The sequence below is a fragment of the Punica granatum genome, chromosome 1 (genome assembly GCF_007655135.1).
Source record: "Punica granatum isolate Tunisia-2019 chromosome 1, ASM765513v2, whole genome shotgun sequence".
NCBI lineage: Eukaryota > Viridiplantae > Streptophyta > Magnoliopsida > Myrtales > Lythraceae > Punica > Punica granatum.
In genome coordinates, this window is record NC_045127.1 from 55,148,417 (window position 1) to 55,165,272 (window position 16,856).

At 40.7% G+C, this 16,856-nt stretch overlaps 2 protein-coding genes across 4 annotated transcripts; one reads left to right on the forward strand and one right to left on the reverse strand.

Annotated features, from left to right (window-relative positions):
• The first annotated feature begins 2,887 nt into the window (after window positions 1-2,887).
• On the forward strand, window positions 2,888-9,448 carry LOC116191922 (DNA topoisomerase 2). Its single transcript, XM_031520296.1, has 19 exons — window positions 2,888-3,457; window positions 3,742-4,037; window positions 4,125-4,191; window positions 4,282-4,552; window positions 4,655-4,854; window positions 4,953-5,162; window positions 5,268-5,381; window positions 5,489-5,599; window positions 5,682-5,846; window positions 5,946-6,287; window positions 6,371-6,504; window positions 6,587-6,947; window positions 7,033-7,219; window positions 7,333-7,382; window positions 7,473-7,901; window positions 7,985-8,180; window positions 8,299-8,366; window positions 8,453-8,564; window positions 8,654-9,448. The coding sequence occupies exons 1-19, from the start codon at window positions 2,888-2,890 to the stop codon at window positions 9,190-9,192; spliced, it is 4,422 nt and encodes a 1,473-aa protein (XP_031376156.1). The 3' UTR covers window positions 9,193-9,448.
• A 203-nt stretch (window positions 9,449-9,651) lies between these two features.
• On the reverse strand, window positions 9,652-15,096 carry LOC116191931 (protein OBERON 4). Of its 3 annotated transcripts, none has more exons than XM_031520300.1 (3): window positions 14,485-14,739; window positions 11,352-14,358; window positions 9,652-10,487 (listed from the first exon to the last, which is right to left on the reverse strand). In XM_031520300.1, exons 2-3 carry the CDS (start codon window positions 14,344-14,346, stop codon window positions 9,931-9,933), a joined length of 3,552 nt encoding a protein of 1,183 aa, XP_031376160.1. In that variant the 5' UTR covers window positions 14,347-14,358; window positions 14,485-14,739; the 3' UTR covers window positions 9,652-9,930. The 3 variants fall into 3 exon arrangements, with proteins under 3 accessions (XP_031376160.1, XP_031376159.1, XP_031376158.1); XM_031520299.1 differs by lacking the exon at window positions 14,485-14,739 and adding an exon at window positions 14,832-15,096 and having other exon boundaries at window positions 9,925-10,487; XM_031520298.1 differs by having other exon boundaries at window positions 9,925-10,487; window positions 14,511-14,742.
• Window positions 15,097-16,856: the final 1,760 nt, after the last annotated feature.

A 16,856-nucleotide genomic window follows, 5' to 3' on the forward strand; every position in this document is an offset into this window, starting at 1 on the left:
AGTTGAAAGTAAATTAGCAATTTGTTCATACATAATTATTCGTATAATTTATTTTTACATAAATTGATATAATAATAAATGACTAAAAAAACTATGGACTCCGCATCATCGCGGGTTCCTAGTATAAATAATAATAAAATCCTAGTGTTATCTGCTTCTATTCAACTCCGATATTATCGGGGCCCAGTCCATGTGATCGCTTGACTGTTCAGTCAACTCAATTTGGATTCGGTGTTGGTGCTTTTATTTTTTATTATTAGATAAATATTATATATAAATAATGAATAACATTTACCAATATCATATTATTTTGCTTTCCATGATTATCATTTTTCTTTTTGCTGTTTTTACGGTGATCGAATTATCTACCTATCTAAAAGAAGAAGGAAGTTAGGTGGTATAATTTTCATTCTTCCATTAGCACCCATTGCAATATAGTTTTTAAAATTAAGAACCGTTGGATATGAAGGAAATTAGAATTAAATAATAAGTAAATTCAATTATTGCATTTAGCTGCCAAAGAACTATCGCCCATTATTCTCCTCTCTCTATTTTTCTCTCTCCATGCATGCTACTTCCCTATTATTTCTCTTTTTTATTTCTTTGTTAATTGTTAATTTTACTGCCTTTGTTTTTAATTGAAGAAAAATTACGTTTTTCTCTATTAAAAAAAATAGTCAGAAAATCTATTAAAAAGGTCCTCATAGTATAAAAGAAAGAAAAAATGTGGCACAAAGGAATCGAAAATACTTTGGAAATGTATTTTCTTAAAATAACTTTAGCTCGAGTACATCTTTTAAAGAACAATTCGATATGTGCATATCATGGATTCTCCTCGAATATATTTTAAATAAGAGATTGATTTTGTAATTACCTCCTTATATATATGATTGTTGAAGAGTAAAAAATATCTTCTTATTCTTAGTTTAATATCACTCTATAATTTAAAATAAAAGAGGAAAGTTGATCTTAAATGACAATATTATTCATTTGATATTGTTCTTCACTCTCCCTCTTTTTCTTTTCCAAAGTGTCAGTCTCTCCTATTTTGCTCTCTCAACTCTCAACCTCAATATCATATTCTATCATATTATTTTCGTTTCTACTTTTGGATTTTCCCCCCCCAAATCATACTTCCTTATTTTTCTCAAAATTAATCTATTTATGAGCGTAATGCAAAAAATAATTATAGTTGTCACGCAGTATATGTGAGTAGAGTCTTGTGCTATTACAAACGAGAGAAGAAAAATAGTTAGTCTAACTTTCCATTTCTCTACTTATAAAAAAAAAAGAAACTTCCTAATTTTTAAAACATGTTGCAGACAACAGCCCATCACCATCCTAACACGTATTGAAAAATATAATAATAAATTATGAACAATTAGATGAGTTTACGGTTCAGGATAAATAATTAAATTTATATATTTAATTTTACCAATAAATTCATCTATTGTTTTCAGAAATCAGAAAGAATACTGTTTTCTCAGAAAAATTGGCATTGCCATTATATATGGTGTGATAAATTACAAACCAGTTGTTACTCGCGCTTTGCGTGGTAATATACGAATTAATATGGATAAAACAATGACGTTAAAACTATATATAATATCGAATGTACATAATAAGTATATTGCGAATGGGAGTAAAGGAATTAAAAATCACGATGATGACAAATAAATACTTATAATAATCTTATGCAAATGAAATAACATATATAGTAAAAACGGGCGATATCACGTTGAGATTACAATAAAAGGAAAACTATAATGATCGGTTGAAAGATGACGTGCAAAATGAACTTTCGTGTCTCCTATTTATAGAATATTTAATTAAGACATTGAACTTAGAGAGAATTCTTTTTAAATATCATGAAAACTAGTAATTTTTCATAATACTATTGTACTGTATATTATTATATGCAAAGGACATGGATAAGTACCCGAAGTACGATGAACATAGCGAATGATGTATAGTAGGAGTTCATTTAACCGAAAAGTCAATCGACGTGAAGCTAAGCGTTTGTGATTTAGCTTAGTAGCGTAATCGCATCTCCGTTTGTCGACTTTTATGTATTATAATAGTTATATTAAATGGACAACATTAGATTTTGGCCAGATGGAGGATGGACAGGAGCCTTGAACCGACGACATTGGAATTGGGCCAAAGTGCTTAGTGGATTTAATATGGAAAGGCTGGGCCTAATCCAATCTTAACCGAGGAGAGGACCTCCTCCATTATTTTTCTCTTTTCTTAAGACTGATTGATGGCCGGCCACGCTGATTTGCTATCATGCTTCATTCCCATATATTTAATTATCTATTTAGCCTAAGGAATAAGAACTTTTATAGTAGTAGACAGATAGAGAGCCAGCGAGTGAGCCGAGTACTTTGCATCTCAAGCTCGCCTAGCTTTCGATGAGCCTTATCCAAAATAGTGGTCGTGCTCGCTTACATAATTAATTAATAATGAGCATTCCCTTCATATAATAATAATAATAATAATAATAATAATAATAATTTTTTATTATGTATAAGGGCAAGTGGGCCTACGAGCGTAGCATTCTGAATTTCTGACTCAGGCCCAACCCACAGAAAGAAAGGAAGGAAGGAAGAGATAGAAACCCATTACGCTGCCCTACCGTTGCCTTCCTAAATTGAACCGCCCAATTTCAAATTTCAAAATCGTTAGGTCCACTCTCTCTCTCTCTCTCTAAAAAGCCGCATTTGAAACAAACAAAAACCCCCACCCTCTTCTCTTCTACTTTCCCCCCGGCGATCAGATCAGGAGCCAACCCAAGACACCATCTCTGTGTCTCTCTCAATCTCCGTTGCTCTGAATCTGAAACCCTTGGATTCTTCATCTCCGTTTCCCCACGGAGCCCTTAGCCATGGCAGCTGCGAAGAAACTCCCCCTGCAGAACAGCAACACCGTCAACATTGCCCCTGCTGTCCCCCGTGCTCCCCATAAGACCATCGAGGAGACCTACCAGAAGAAATCTCAGCTCGAGCACATCCTCCTCCGTCCTGACACCTACATCGGCTCCATCGAGAAGCACACCCAAACCATGTGGGTCTACGAGAACGAAGAGATGGTCCACCGCCCCGTCACCTACGTCCCTGGTCTCTACAAGATCTTCGACGAGATCCTCGTCAATGCCGCCGACAACAAGCAGCGGGACCCCAGGATGGACTCCGTTAAGGTCACCATCGACGTGGAGCACAACCTGATCAGCGTGTACAACAACGGGGATGGGGTTCCCGTCGAGATCCACCAGGAGGAGCAGGTTTATGTGCCTGAGCTCATCTTCGGCCACCTCCTTACGAGCAGTAACTACGATGATTCCGTCAAGAAGACCACCGGGGGAAGGAATGGTTATGGGGCCAAGCTGACCAACATCTTCTCCACGGAGTTTGTGATCGAGACTGCCGACGGGAAGCGGCAGAGGAAGTATAAGCAGGTACGTCAGATCCCTGTACTCTGTAGATTCTTCTGGCCAATGTCCTATGGAAGCAAACATATTCCCTTGCTCAAATAATTTATGGCAATAACGATTTCCCAGCATCTTACCAGTTGTTGGTTAACTGATTCTGCCATGTCCTCGTGATTATACTGTTTCTGCTGAACAGCCAACCTGATTATTTATTTGTGATTTGAACTGTACATATAAATGGCGATTTCATGCTCATTCATTCCGCGTTAACTGCACCAATTAATATAAGCTGCTCGATACGCTGGTTGAAGGTTTTCTCGAACAATATGGGTAAAAGAAATGAACCCACCATAGTCAAGTGCAAGGAGGGTGACAACTGGACCAAAGTCTCATTCAAGCCCGATTTATCAAAGTTTAACATGACCCATCTCGAGGATGATGTGGTCGCCTTGATGAAGAAGCGCGTGGTTGACCTGGCTGGTTGTCTTGGAAAGACAGTGAAGGTCGAATTGAATGGAAAGCGGGTTCCCGTCAAGACCTTTGGTGAATATGTAGGTCTTTACCTTGCTTCTGCCTCGAAGAATCGCCCTGAATCCTCGCTCCCAAGGTTCTACCCACACCTGTGATTGATCACCTGTGTTTTCTGATCTTTTTTTTGAACTTTGCCACCTCTTACTCGGTTCTGCATGCTCAGGATCGAAGAGGCTGTAAATGACAGATGGGAAGTCTGTGTAAGTCTTAGTGAGGGGCAGTTTCAACAGGTATACAGAGCACAGTCAGCATTGTATTCGTTTTGATTTTCTGTGGCACTCACTGTTGATTGAATATGGGTAAAATCTGGTCCGTAACAGGTTAGCTTTGTCAACTCAATCGCCACAATCAAGGGTGGAACCCATGTGGATTATGTTACCAATCAGATCGCGAACCATGTTATGAGTGTTGTAAATAAGAAGAACAAGAATGCTAACCTTAAAGCTCACAATGTCAAGAATCACCTGTGGGTTTTTGTCAATGCTCTAATTGACAATCCAGCTTTTGACTCCCAAACCAAGGAGACTTTGACACTTCGTCAGAGCAGTTTCGGGTCTAAGTGTGAGCTTTCAGATAAATTTCTTCAGAAAGGTATGTTCATTCTGTTTCAGTTGGTGACTGTGGGTATAGTAAGTTTGCGATACCAACTTTCATAATGAGACCTCTGCCCTGGTTTCACTTCTTCTCTTGCAGTCGCCAAGTCTGGAATTGTTGAGACCCTCCTCTCATGGGCCACTTTCAAGCTGAGCAAAGATCTTAAGAAAACAGATGGGTCGAAGAAAGAGAACCTTCGTGGAATCCCCAAACTTGAGGATGCTAATGATGCTGGTGGAAGGAATTCTGACAAATGCACCTTAATTTTGACTGAAGGAGACTCAGCTAAGGCCCTTGCAGTAAGTTGCAATTTTAACACATAGCTTGAGTAGAGCTCTTCTTGACTTGGTTTCCAGTAGAGATGCCTGATTGCTCTTGGAATTGACTTTTCCTATAGATGGCTGGGCTCTCTGTTGTTGGCCGGGACCATTATGGTGTATTTCCATTAAGGGGCAAATTGCTGAATGTAAGGGAAGCCAGTCACAGCCAAATCATGGACAACAAAGAAATCCAGCATATCAAACAGATCCTCGGACTGCAGCAAAACAAGGACTATGACAGTGTCAAGTCACTGAGATATGGGCATTTGATGATTATGACAGATCAGGTTCTCTTCTTTAATAGTATCCTTATCTGACCTCGAGTCTCCGCAAGTTATAGTAATTTAACTTGTTTCTAGCTTTATTTGATTTTATCTTTTGTGCATGTACAGGATCATGATGGTTCCCATATCAAAGGATTGCTGATTAATTTTATCCATTCATTCTGGCCATCATTGCTGAAGGTTCCTTCATTCATGGTCGAGTTTATTACTCCAATTGTGAAGGTTTGTAAGCTTGCCGAGAGTGTTATTCCATGATTTGGTGCAGATGATGGAGCATAAGATTCCAATGTATTGTTATGCTTAAGCCCCTCCAAATTTTACCTCTGCAGGCTACTCATAAAAATGGGAGAGAGTTGTGCTTTTATACCATGCCAGAGTATGAGTCATGGAAGGAAAGTTTGAGCGGTAATGCAAGCGGGTGGTCTATCAAGTACTATAAGGTCAGCTGTTTTATTTGATTGTAAAATGTAATGTTTCATGATCAGTCTTCGAGTTTCAAATGCTAACTTTCTAATTCTATAGGGGTTGGGAACAAGCACATCAAAGGAGGGGAAGCAGTACTTCCAAGCTCTTAACAAGCACAAGAAAGATTTTATTTGGGCTGATGAGAAAGACGGAGAAGCAATTGAACTCGCATTCAGTAAAAAGAAGATTGAGGCAAGAAAGAATTGGCTTCGCCAATTCGAGGTAAGCATACCAAAGTCAGCTTGTAGCTAACAATTGCATGAGGTATTTCCATGTTGTGATCGCACTAGATCAGGACTAAGTTATTTTGTTGCCATGCAGCCTGGCACCTTCCTTGATCAGAAGGAGAAGCTCATAAAATACAGTGACTTTGTTAACAAGGAGCTTATACTCTTTTCCATGGCTGACCTTCAAAGGTCAATTCCTTCTATGCTTGATGGCCTAAAGCCAGGACAGAGGAAGATCCTCTTCTGCTCTTTCAAGAGGAACTTTGTCAAGGAAGCCAAAGTTGCTCAGTTTTCTGGGTACGTATCCGAGCACTCAGCCTACCATCATGGTGAGCAGAGTCTTGCTGGTACCATCATAGGCATGGCTCAAGATTTTGTTGGAAGCAACAATATTAACCTTCTTGTACCAAGTGGGCAGTTCGGCACTCGCAATATGGTGAGGTTTTGCTAATTTTTCTAGGTTTGCTGCCTAGGTCTTTTATTCTGCAGAGCATTCTTAATTTGTTGCTAATTCAACAGGGAGGAAAGGATCATGCGAGCCCTAGGTACATTTATACTAGGCTTTCGCCCATTACACGGTTCTTGTTCCCAAAGGATGACGACAACCTTCTTGACTACTTGAATGAAGATGGTGTATCTATCGAACCCACTTGGTATTATTCTTTCACCGTTCATTCGAGTTTATGGTGTTCTAATTCAGGATTTTGCAGAGTAGTTGATCATTTTTCCGTGTAGGTTCGTGCCTATTATACCCACAGTCCTTGTCAATGGTAGCGAAGGGATTGGAACTGGGTGGAGTTCGTACATTCCGAACTATAACCCAAGAGACATCATAAACAATGTCAGGCGTTTGCTGAATGGAGAAATGATGGAGCCTATGGATCCTTGGTACAGAGGATTCAAAGGAACAATAGAGAAAACTGCCACAAAAGAAGCTGGAGATAGCTACACTGTCCATGGGATCATGGAAGAAATCAATGAAACCACCTTGAGGATCACAGAGCTGCCAATTCGTAGATGGACCCAGGATTATAGAGAATTTCTGGAGTCTTTGGTAGTTGGCGATAAAGATAAAAACAAGGAGCCATTCATAAAGGTGAGTATTCCTAAGCTGGTGATTGCATCAACATGAAGGTTGTCTTGGATAATTCTCTAATAGCAGATGACTTCGCTGGCTGCAGGAATTTAAGCAATATAGTGACGACATATCTGTGCATTTTGAAGTTGCCCTGTCCGAGGAGAACATGATTATAGCAAAGCAGGAGGGTTTGATGAAGAAGTTTAAACTGACTTCAACAATTAGCACAAGTAACATGCATCTGTTTGATGCAAAAGGCATCATTAAGAAATATGACACTCCAGAACAGAGTACGATGTTATAGAATAATTTTACCATCATTATTCACCAGTATTTTTATGCTGCTTGTATCCCAATACGCTCACTAATTTTTTTTCTTTTCGCGTGATTTTCTCTATTGCAGTTCTCGAAGAATTCTTTCCCTTGAGGCTTGGATTTTATGAGAAAAGAAAGGTAATTGAATTGGAAGTGAAGAGAAAATAAGTTTCCTTTCTTTGGAAAAAAATTAGTGATCTGAATGGTTGAATAATGCTATAATTGCAGAAATTTCTGCTGGACAATCTTGAAATGGAATTGTTGAAGTTGGACAACAAGGTCAGGTTCATACTAGGGGTTGTGAATGGAGAGATCATTGTGAACAACAGAAAAAGGGCAGAGTTGTTCATAGAGCTGCAGGAAAAGGGTTTCACTCCTTTCCCAAAGAAAACCAAAAGTATTGAAGCAGCAATAGCTGGGGCATCTGAGGATTCCGAAGAAACAGAAGATAACTCCGAGAGCACCGGCTCCAAAGAAGTAAAGGCGAGTGATTATGAGTACTTACTCTCCATGGCTATTGGATCTTTGACACGTGAGAAGGTTCAGGAACTTTGTGCCGAGAGGGATAAGCTGTTGGATGAAGTTGAAGGTTTGAAAAGTTCAACTCCAATGGACCTGTGGTTGAAGGATCTCGAGGATCTCGAGCGCGAATTGGATGTATGTGAATCGCAACCCTTTTAAAGATTATGTTGCCACTTTATCCAGATCTTTCACTAACGCAGTTAGCCCTTTTGCTTCAGGAACTAGACAAAAACGATGCTGAAGCTGATGCAGCTAGAAAGGTGTCCCAGGCCAGAGCTACAAGTGCAGCTGGTGCCAAGGGTTCTAGACAAGCACCGAAAAACCCTCGTAAAAATACTAAGAAGGCCACCAATCTAGAAGCTGTTGGAGAAAATTCGGAAATGCCATCAACCAACAGCTCCTCAGTGGTAACAGGTAATGCTGAAGTTCTGAATGACTCCTCAAAGAAACAAAAGGACGGACACATCTTTTCCTCTCCTCTGTATCTTCCAGTATACATTCAACGAGTTATTCTAATCATTTGTCGCATCAGATAATGCTGCTCCTGTTGCGAAACCAAAAGGCCGAGGAGGTGCAAAGAAGGCTCCTGCTGCTACGAAGGTCTGATGTGATCTGTCTCTTCAGTCCTTTCCCCCATAAGAGAGGGGATCTCCGTGCTGATGTTTGAATTGTTTTTGTGTTGACAGCAAAATAGAAGTGCCGCAGTCTTGGAAGATGAAGACGACGATGAGGAACTGCTGGATCTGAAGGAACGGCTTGCTAGATATAACCTCGATTCTTCCCCCGAGAACTCAGCTGGTAAACTTTCATCCTTTCCTTTTCTTCCTGTCATAGTGAGCAGGACTTGAAAAAAGCAAGTCCAGTGATCATCGGATTTTCTTCTACAGCTACGGAAAATGAAGGGCCTCAGGTACCAGCAACGAAAAAAGAACCAACCAAAAGAGCTGCCGCAGCGAAGAAGACAGTGATAACTCTCCTGGAGAGTTCTGACGAAGAGAGCGGGAAGGACAAAGCGGGTGATGAGGACTTGGATATAGAGGTAGAGCCCCCCAAGGGAAAGAAGGGAGGGAAGAAACCATCTGCAGCAGCAACAAGAAAGAGGGGTCCAGCGAATAAGACAATAGCGGCAGGACAGAAACTCTTGACTGATATGTTGAAGCCTTCAGAAAACTCCGATATTTCACCGGAGAAGAAAGTGAGGAGGATGAGAGCCTCTCCTTTCAATAGGAAGAGTAGCATCCCTACCATAAGTGAGGAGAGCTTGGGTTCAAATGAGAGAGATGAAGAGGCTCCGGTTTTACCATCAAGAGCAAGGCCGCAGAGAGCGAATCGCCAGCAGAAGAAATATGTGGTGAGCGACTCCGATACTGAGGAGGATGTTGCTGACGATGATTCCGACTTCAGTGAAGATGAAACTTCTGAATGAGTCCCTTCTTCTCGACTTAGCTTGTAAACTTGATAGGCTTTCTCAGTCATGAGTAGAAACTCCTCAAAACCTCCCATTCCAATAGTAGCCATGATATTGTCTGTCGTGCTGTGTCTAGTTCTGATCTTCTGAACATCCGAATCAACGAACTGCAGTCGGTCTGAATTTGAGAGATAATGACAGTGATTTTAACTGGTGTTTGCACAATTATCCGAAATTACCGGTGGTTCAGATTGAGCACCCACCAGATGTATCAGCATCATGCTTCCTTTCCAGTTTTATCTCTTCCGCGGCCAAGCTTCAAATCTTTACCCTTACAATGAGAGATTTTGATTCTCCAAACCGAATGAACACAACTTTCTAGGAATTTTCTGAACTTTAAGATTTGTCTGATTGTCATAACGTCTCTTTTATCTCTGGAAATAACACAGTAAATTGGACGAGCTCAGAACAGGTCAATAAGAAGGAACATCAACAGCTGCGAAGACACTGAGATCTTACATTCAATCCATCATAATACTGACTCAACACAGGGAAACTATTCTATAGAAATTTGAGGGGCAGGAGGAGTCCCTGTACAGATTCTGATCAGTTGCGAAAATGAAAACGAAAACGAAAACCGAAAGCTAAAAGAGATGACAACACCTACATAGCAAGAATCACCAAGCTGGAACATAGAATTACATCATCATACTCCGGGTTCATTGTAAGACTACCTGAGAAAGTATCAATGAAAAATCAAATGGCAAGATTTCGTTTTGTTGATTCCATCTTCAGCAAGAGATCTTTAATATCTGCTTCCATCCTCAGCTTCATATTAAAGTAATCCCGATGAGCCCTCTCTAAAGCCTGAAGCTCTTCAAACTTCTGTTTACGGTCTTCTTCAGCCTCCGCGATCCGTAATTTAGCGATGCGGGCTGCATACTCCTCTTCAATCTTCTCATTTTTGGCCATCGCGATACGTTTGAGGCCCTCGGCTTCTCTTCTTGCATCATCAGCACGTGATTGGAACATACTGGCCTCTGCTCGTTTGATTTTGATAATGCTGTCCAGTTCGTCAAAAACTGGCTTCTGAGAGCTCCTCTGTAAATCTGAAGCTGAGGTAAGCTTCTCATTCCTGTCAAGGTTGGAGCTCGGAAGCAAGGTGTTACCATGCTCCATCTGAAGAGGAGCTTTCTCCGAATAAACGGATTTAACCCATACCATATCCTGCTTAGCTCCAAGAACTCCATTGCCACCTCTTCCTTGCTCAGAGCCCGAAGGCACAGTGTTCCCAAACTTGGAAGAATCACCATCTGCAATCGAAATAAGAACTTCAACAGCAACTCCAGGTGGAGGAGGACATGACATAGTCTTACATTCAGATGCAACTAGAATTTCCAAATGCAGCCGAACAATAATTTGCTTGTACTACAAATGCCTTCAACAGCACCGCAAAATACCCAAGAAGAAAAGGCACGGAAGGAGAAAAATACAGGTTCTTAATGGTAAATATCAGTGCAATTGTGTTCCCCATAATTTGGTCTAAGATATTACTTTCAAGGACACGAAGCTGAAGGCCCTTATCAGATAAGACATGCCCCAGATGTCCCTATAAGAAAGGCTCCAAGAACAGCATAAGACAACCTGATTTTTATCACCAAAACTTTCTAGGAAAGTATTCTCAGAACAATTGTAATAGCAAGTCAACTGTTCTATTCATGCTTATTAAAAATAAGCTGACTAAATATGACATTGTGTGTGCTATTCATAGTGTTCATTTACTTCTACACCAGCAACAGTTGGCATGTTTTATATGACCACAAAAATTTTATCATTGGATACTATGACAAACCAGCACGCATATGGCTATACATATACATGAAACATGAATCGGCCTTGTTTGGATTCACAATAAAAAAAAAATTTAACTTTAACTTTAACTTTAAGTCAACACACTACACAACAAAAACACATTTCCCAAATCAAAAATTTTAACTTTAACTTTAACTCAACACACTATACAACAAATACACACGTTTCCCAAGTCAAATTTATAATCCCATCTCATTTGTCCTTTTCCACAATCAAAATCAAATTTACTTTTAACTCTGCAACCAAACGCACCGAACTATCCTTGTAGACGTTATCCACAGAAAACTGAACAATAGGAAGCTTACCATTCAAAAAGCTCATAATGTAGCTATATATCTCAGCCAGGTTAGCCTTACTTCCCAATCTTGGCAGTAACTGATCAGCAATTTCATACAGTCGCCTCCCTCTTATATCCTTGCTGCCATGGAAAATCCGCTTGACATATTCCAGTTCCCTGTACAGATTCTCAGCAGTCCATTCCCGAGCAAAGTTTTGGAAAACTTCCTTAACAAAGCCAAACATCTCAGAAGGATGATCACAAGCAACACAATGGAATTGCATCTCCGTGGCTCCTTGAGCACTGGTAGCACTCTGTCCATTTCTAATGTATGATTCTCTCAGCGCACAGTCCACATGGCACCAATGGAGACAGACATCGCATCCAACCCATTTACATGTATTCGAAGCCAAGTCAAACTTGGAACACACGAGACACATACAATCGCTGCAAAATCCATTCCTCGGACCACAAACCTTGCAGTCGCATTCATTCACAGGCAGCGCACTCCGACAAGCCAGATTTCTGCACTTCAAATTGAGGAAAACCTCGGCCAGATCAGATGACGAAATCCCACTAGATGGCTGAAGAAAATCAGACAACCCAGTTCTCATAGCAACCAGGATTTCCAGCTGAGTCCGGTTACAATTTAGCAGGGCTTCCAAGGTTATATCTGAACGATTCTGAAGAGCTTTCTGAAATGCCAGCAGCTGGCCATGCTTATCGGGATTTAGCATGATCTCGCGAGCGCGGTCCTTCATACTTGCCACAACATCTCCTCTCATTTCGTGAAATTTCCGAGCCATCTCAGATATTGGTTCAGTGATTATCTTCTCAATAATTGCCTCGAAGAATTCAACCCCACCAAACCATATTTGCTCCCCCTCCTTCAGACTAGCAGTCCGATGTAAGCCACCAACATTCTTGTCCCTTATCATTGCCCGCTTCCTCTCAAAGCTGTAGCTTGACCCTATTTCATGAGACCCAACACTCTGTGCAGGAGACTTGGCCTCATCGTGGATCTTTGACTGTCCTGGGATCTGTTTCTGAAAGATCAGTTGCCTCTCGAGGCCCTTATGCATTTTGGAGCTTCCTTCTGATGCCCTTACATTCTGATTCTGACCATGCATTAGCTGACCGTTGGAACCTATGTGCTCTCCTTGTGGAGCGTGAACAGATCCATTCTGATTCTGACCATGCATTCTTGGATACTGGGGAACTTCTTTATGCTTGGACTCGTTCTGTGCCAGGCCCTCCCAATCAACCCCGCCAAATATTGGACGGCTACCAACAGATTTCTCGAAGTCCATTTCATTCTGAGTCAGAGAACAACTTGGGTTATGGAAAAAGGATTGTGAACCGGAAAAGGACATGGACATGGTAAAGGCATCAGAATTAGTGCGAAAGGTGGACCAGGACTGGACGCTTCTTCCTTGACTGGGTGAAGCAGGCGCAGATGTCTCTGGAGCACCAATGGGCAAAAGAACGTTAGGTAAGCTGAGAGAGAGATCAAGGGGCTCCAAAAGCCGCTTCTCCTCCTTCAGTTTATTGAAACCCGACTGATCTGATTTCTCTGGTTTTCTAACAGGAGAGCTAGAAAACAGCTCAAAGCCCCTAGCACTTGGCCCTTCCAAACAGATTTCCTTGTTTAGGGTCTCATCCCTAGACTCATCTTTGATAGAAGCGCTAATTTCCACAGATTCCATATAATCAGTCACTGCAACAGCAATACTCTTGCCCTTGTCCATGAAATCAAGAGTTGAGCCTTCTCTTGGCAGCCTCGAACTTCCCTCGGGCACCGCCCTCTCTTCTCGAACTCCCTTACTCGAATCCATAACAGCCACATCCCCTGTCTTGGCTTCAGGATCGATAGCATTTTCTTGATTATATTCCCGTACCACTTCCATCCCCGTTTGCACCTCTACAGCTGGATGCCCATTCACTTCTTGTTCACATCCTTTAGCGCTCTCTTTATCCACAGGCTTAACCGTCTCTTCTTGCTTACCGACCTCACTGTCATCTTCATCTCCACTACCACAGCTGCTGCCACTTGGGGTGCTGCTCCCCGTACTCTTTGATTGATCTGGCAAGTCCTCATCTGCCTTCTGCTCATCTCTCCGAAGGCTTGCCATTCCATTCCCTCTCCCAGCTTCAGCGACCGGATCAGGTCCTAATTTGGTTTCTGGTTCAAGCTCTCCTTCCTCCATTTCACTGGTGCTGCCACACTCGACTTGAACATCCTCGTTTTTCTTAGCTTCGACGCTCCTAGATCGCTCGCTCGAACAGCTCGGCGATCTCTCCTTCTCTTTAACTCTCCTATCAATAAATCTATTTGATGGAGACCTAGATTTTGATAGCAGTTCATTCCCCGAATCTCCTCTTGACATACTGGGCGACTTCTCCTTATCTGACTCCCTCGCTTTCCCATCCCTGAAACCCTTTTTTGACTGCTCACTCCCCGAATCTTTAGACCTACTCGGGGATCTCACCTCCCTCAATCCCTTCCTCTCCCTGTCCTCCATAAAACTGCCTCTGACTCCTCTAATCTCGTCAAAATCTTTGCCCATGTTCCCGATCCTCTGCCATGAAGATGTTGATGCACTCCCCTCGTGCCGTGACCGGTCCCGTTGGGATCTATACCCCTTCGGAAACTCCCTCTTGGAGCCTGAAAAGCTCTCAGACCGGTGAATCAAGCCCCGATATCCACTGTAACCATCTCTTTCGGCAAAATCACCACCGTAGCCCTTCCTTTCACTGTACCTATCAAACCCTGGCCCTTTTCTCCGATCAAAGCTCTCCAAATCATGATCAGATCGCTTCCGCAATGACCTCGAGCTGTCGCGGCCATCCTCATCTACTGGACGATCCCTGTCGTATCTCGACGACGAGGAAGTAGGCAACCCTTTGTGCGGAGCTTCACTGGGTTTGCTGTAGTAGAAGCTGCGGTGGGAAGAAGAAGAAGAGCGATTCGAGCTCTTGTCTCCGTAAGAATCAAGATCATCGGTTGATCTCAGCCTCTTCATGATTCAATAAACCTACAGAACACACAAACAACAAGAACAAGTCAAGCAAACAAGCTCAGAAAGGCATGATCTCCTGCCAAAAAAACTTCAAACTTTCCCAAAATAAGAAACAAATTTTCGAGAAATCCGACGCCTCACAGAAAGCGGCCAGCTGCTGAACTCACGTCACGGGAGAATCACCCAAGATTGATATCGAATCTAGGGATTGAACATCGAAGCTCCTTCCCAGAAAAAACCTAACCCCCCAAAGCTTTCACACGGAGAGAGAGAGAGAGAGAGGGAGGGAGGGAGGGAGGGAGGAGGGGACCATAGGTAGAGAATGAAAAGTCTAAAAGACAATTTCAGATTTGACGCTCCCACTCATTGACCCCCCAGTTTGACATTAGAAACACCACACGAGAAATTAGGAATTTTAAAACAGTAGATTTTGGAGAAAATTAAAGGTATGGCAGAGGAGAGACCCAGAGAGAGAGAGAGGAATCTACCAGCTCGTAGAGAGAGAGACCAGGAGGAAGAAGAATGCTTTGCCCTCCTGCTTGCTTGCTTGCTTGCTTGCTTTTGGCCCGGCGGATTGGGGGATCGAAAATGACGGATGCCAAGGTGCAGTCAGTCAAACATGACAAAAACAAATTATTGGCAAAGAAATTAAGAAAAAGAAAAAGAAATTTATTAATGATATTCAAAAGTAAAGGAAAGGAAAAAGGAGGAAAATTTGAAGTGGCGTTTGCTGTTTTGTTTCAACAACAGTAGTAGGCCGCAGTCAACGCAGATTTATCTACTCCGCCATGGAAAAATCGAAAATGGTAGGAGAGAGAAAAGGTAAGAGAGAGAGAGAGAGAAATGATAGAAGGAAGAAAGGAAGAAGACTCTGATACGCAAAGTGCGCTCTGCGCACTACTGCTCGGACTTTGGGAATGCGTGAAAGGCAACCTGCGCCGGGACGCTATCTTGCGCCGAGACGTGCATTGTCCCTCCCCCCCCGCACCCGACAACAGTAGACCATGTTTTGTCTCCGCTCTCCGTCCGCTTGCATATTTCCGGCCAGGATAATCAATAAAACAAATTTGTAATACTTAAACATGATATTTTATTTAAGGGTAATAAATGTAGAACTATTTAGAACAATTTATAGTGGTTAGGATGTCTTTATCTATATACGCGATGAGTGAATAAGTTGATTAAATACATACTAACTAAGTTAGAACGTATTACTAGATTGATCACCCATCAATCAATTTACTTACTAGATTGATCACCCGTCAATTAGAACTGATGTTTTTAGTTCTTTTATTAATTAATTAATTAAATTAGGAAAAATTATACATTTGGCCCTCTAAGTTTGGTTACTTTTCTATTTTAGTCTTTTCATTATTATTTTTTATCGTTTACATCATGTATCTTTAAATATTTTTTGTTTCAATCTTTTTCCTTTTTATTGGTTCGATTTCTTCAAATACTCTGTTTAGTTTCTTTTATCAAAATAATTATTAAGAAAAATTTTAATTTTGATCCTCAACCTTTTTTTAATATTCCTTTTGTCCTAATTCTTTTTTGTTCGTCAAATATTGTCTCAATATTAAGCGTCTCACCAACATGACATATTTTAAAATAAAAATTACTCTTTCATTCTTTTAGGTCTACCAAAAATAATTACTTTTTAAAATTTAAAAATCAATAATAAATTAAAATAATAACGTGAAGTATATGAATTTACTCAAAGCTTTAGTTATAAGTAACTTCAACTCAGGTGGTGTTAATCGTTAAACGAATGATGATAACTAAGGAGAGAGGCGATGGAAGGGGATGGACGCCTAGCACCACCGTCCCAGGAGAGGTCACTATAGGCCTATAGATCTACCGACGATTCTCTTTGTAATTACAACCATCATTCATTGCATCAAAAATATGATTGTTGGCTATCGAGGCACAATTGCCTTTATTTTTTCTATACTTTTTATGTGTCTTTGCTTGCAAATTCGAGTACTAATAGTTCAAACGCAAACTGCTCATGCTAAGATTGTCTGCAACTTAAATGTTCGCTCCCTCTCATTAACTCGAATAAGTTCATGATTTTGCTTTTATTATTTTTATATATTTTATTTCTAAAAATGTTGTGTGAGCATTTTTTTAATGAAAAATTAAGCAATATAATTATAAGAATAAAACTCTAATATAAAGAAAAAGACGAAGTAAAAAAAGAATTAGGATAAAAAAATAGTTACAAAAGATTAAGGACTAAAATTAAAAATTTCTCCAATAAAAAATTTAATAAAAGGATGAAAACAAAAAAGTAAGCAAATGAATTTGATGAAATCGGACCAAGAAAAAGGAAAATGACTGTAACAAAAAGCATGCAAAACTATAAGATATAAACGATAAAAAAATAGAAAAAGAACTAAAATAAAAAAGTGACCAAATGTAGAGGAGGAAATGTATGTTTTTTTTTCCAATAAATTACAATTAGAGATTTTTCGCCGTTGTTGCGTTTAATGCTCCACACTAGCCGTTGG

What these genes read in the sequence shown, in the direction of transcription:
- LOC116191931 (XM_031520300.1), bottom strand. Translation starts at nt 14,346, where the DNA reads ATGAAGAGGCTGAGATCAACCGATGATCTTGATTCTTACGGAGACAAG. An exon ending in CATTATGAGCTTTTTGAATG is followed by an intron (nt 10,488 to 11,351) that starts GTAAGCTTCCTA and finishes TTTCGATTGCAG; the next exon opens with ATGGTGATTCTTCCAAGTTT.
- LOC116191922 (XM_031520296.1), top strand. Translation starts at nt 2,888, where the DNA reads ATGGCAGCTGCGAAGAAACTCCCCCTGCAGAACAGCAACACCGTCAAC. An exon ending in GTGAGGGGCAGTTTCAACAG is followed by an intron (nt 4,192 to 4,281) that starts GTATACAGAGCA and finishes GGTCCGTAACAG; the next exon opens with GTTAGCTTTGTCAACTCAAT. An exon ending in ACTCAGCTAAGGCCCTTGCA is followed by an intron (nt 4,855 to 4,952) that starts GTAAGTTGCAAT and finishes CTTTTCCTATAG; the next exon opens with ATGGCTGGGCTCTCTGTTGT.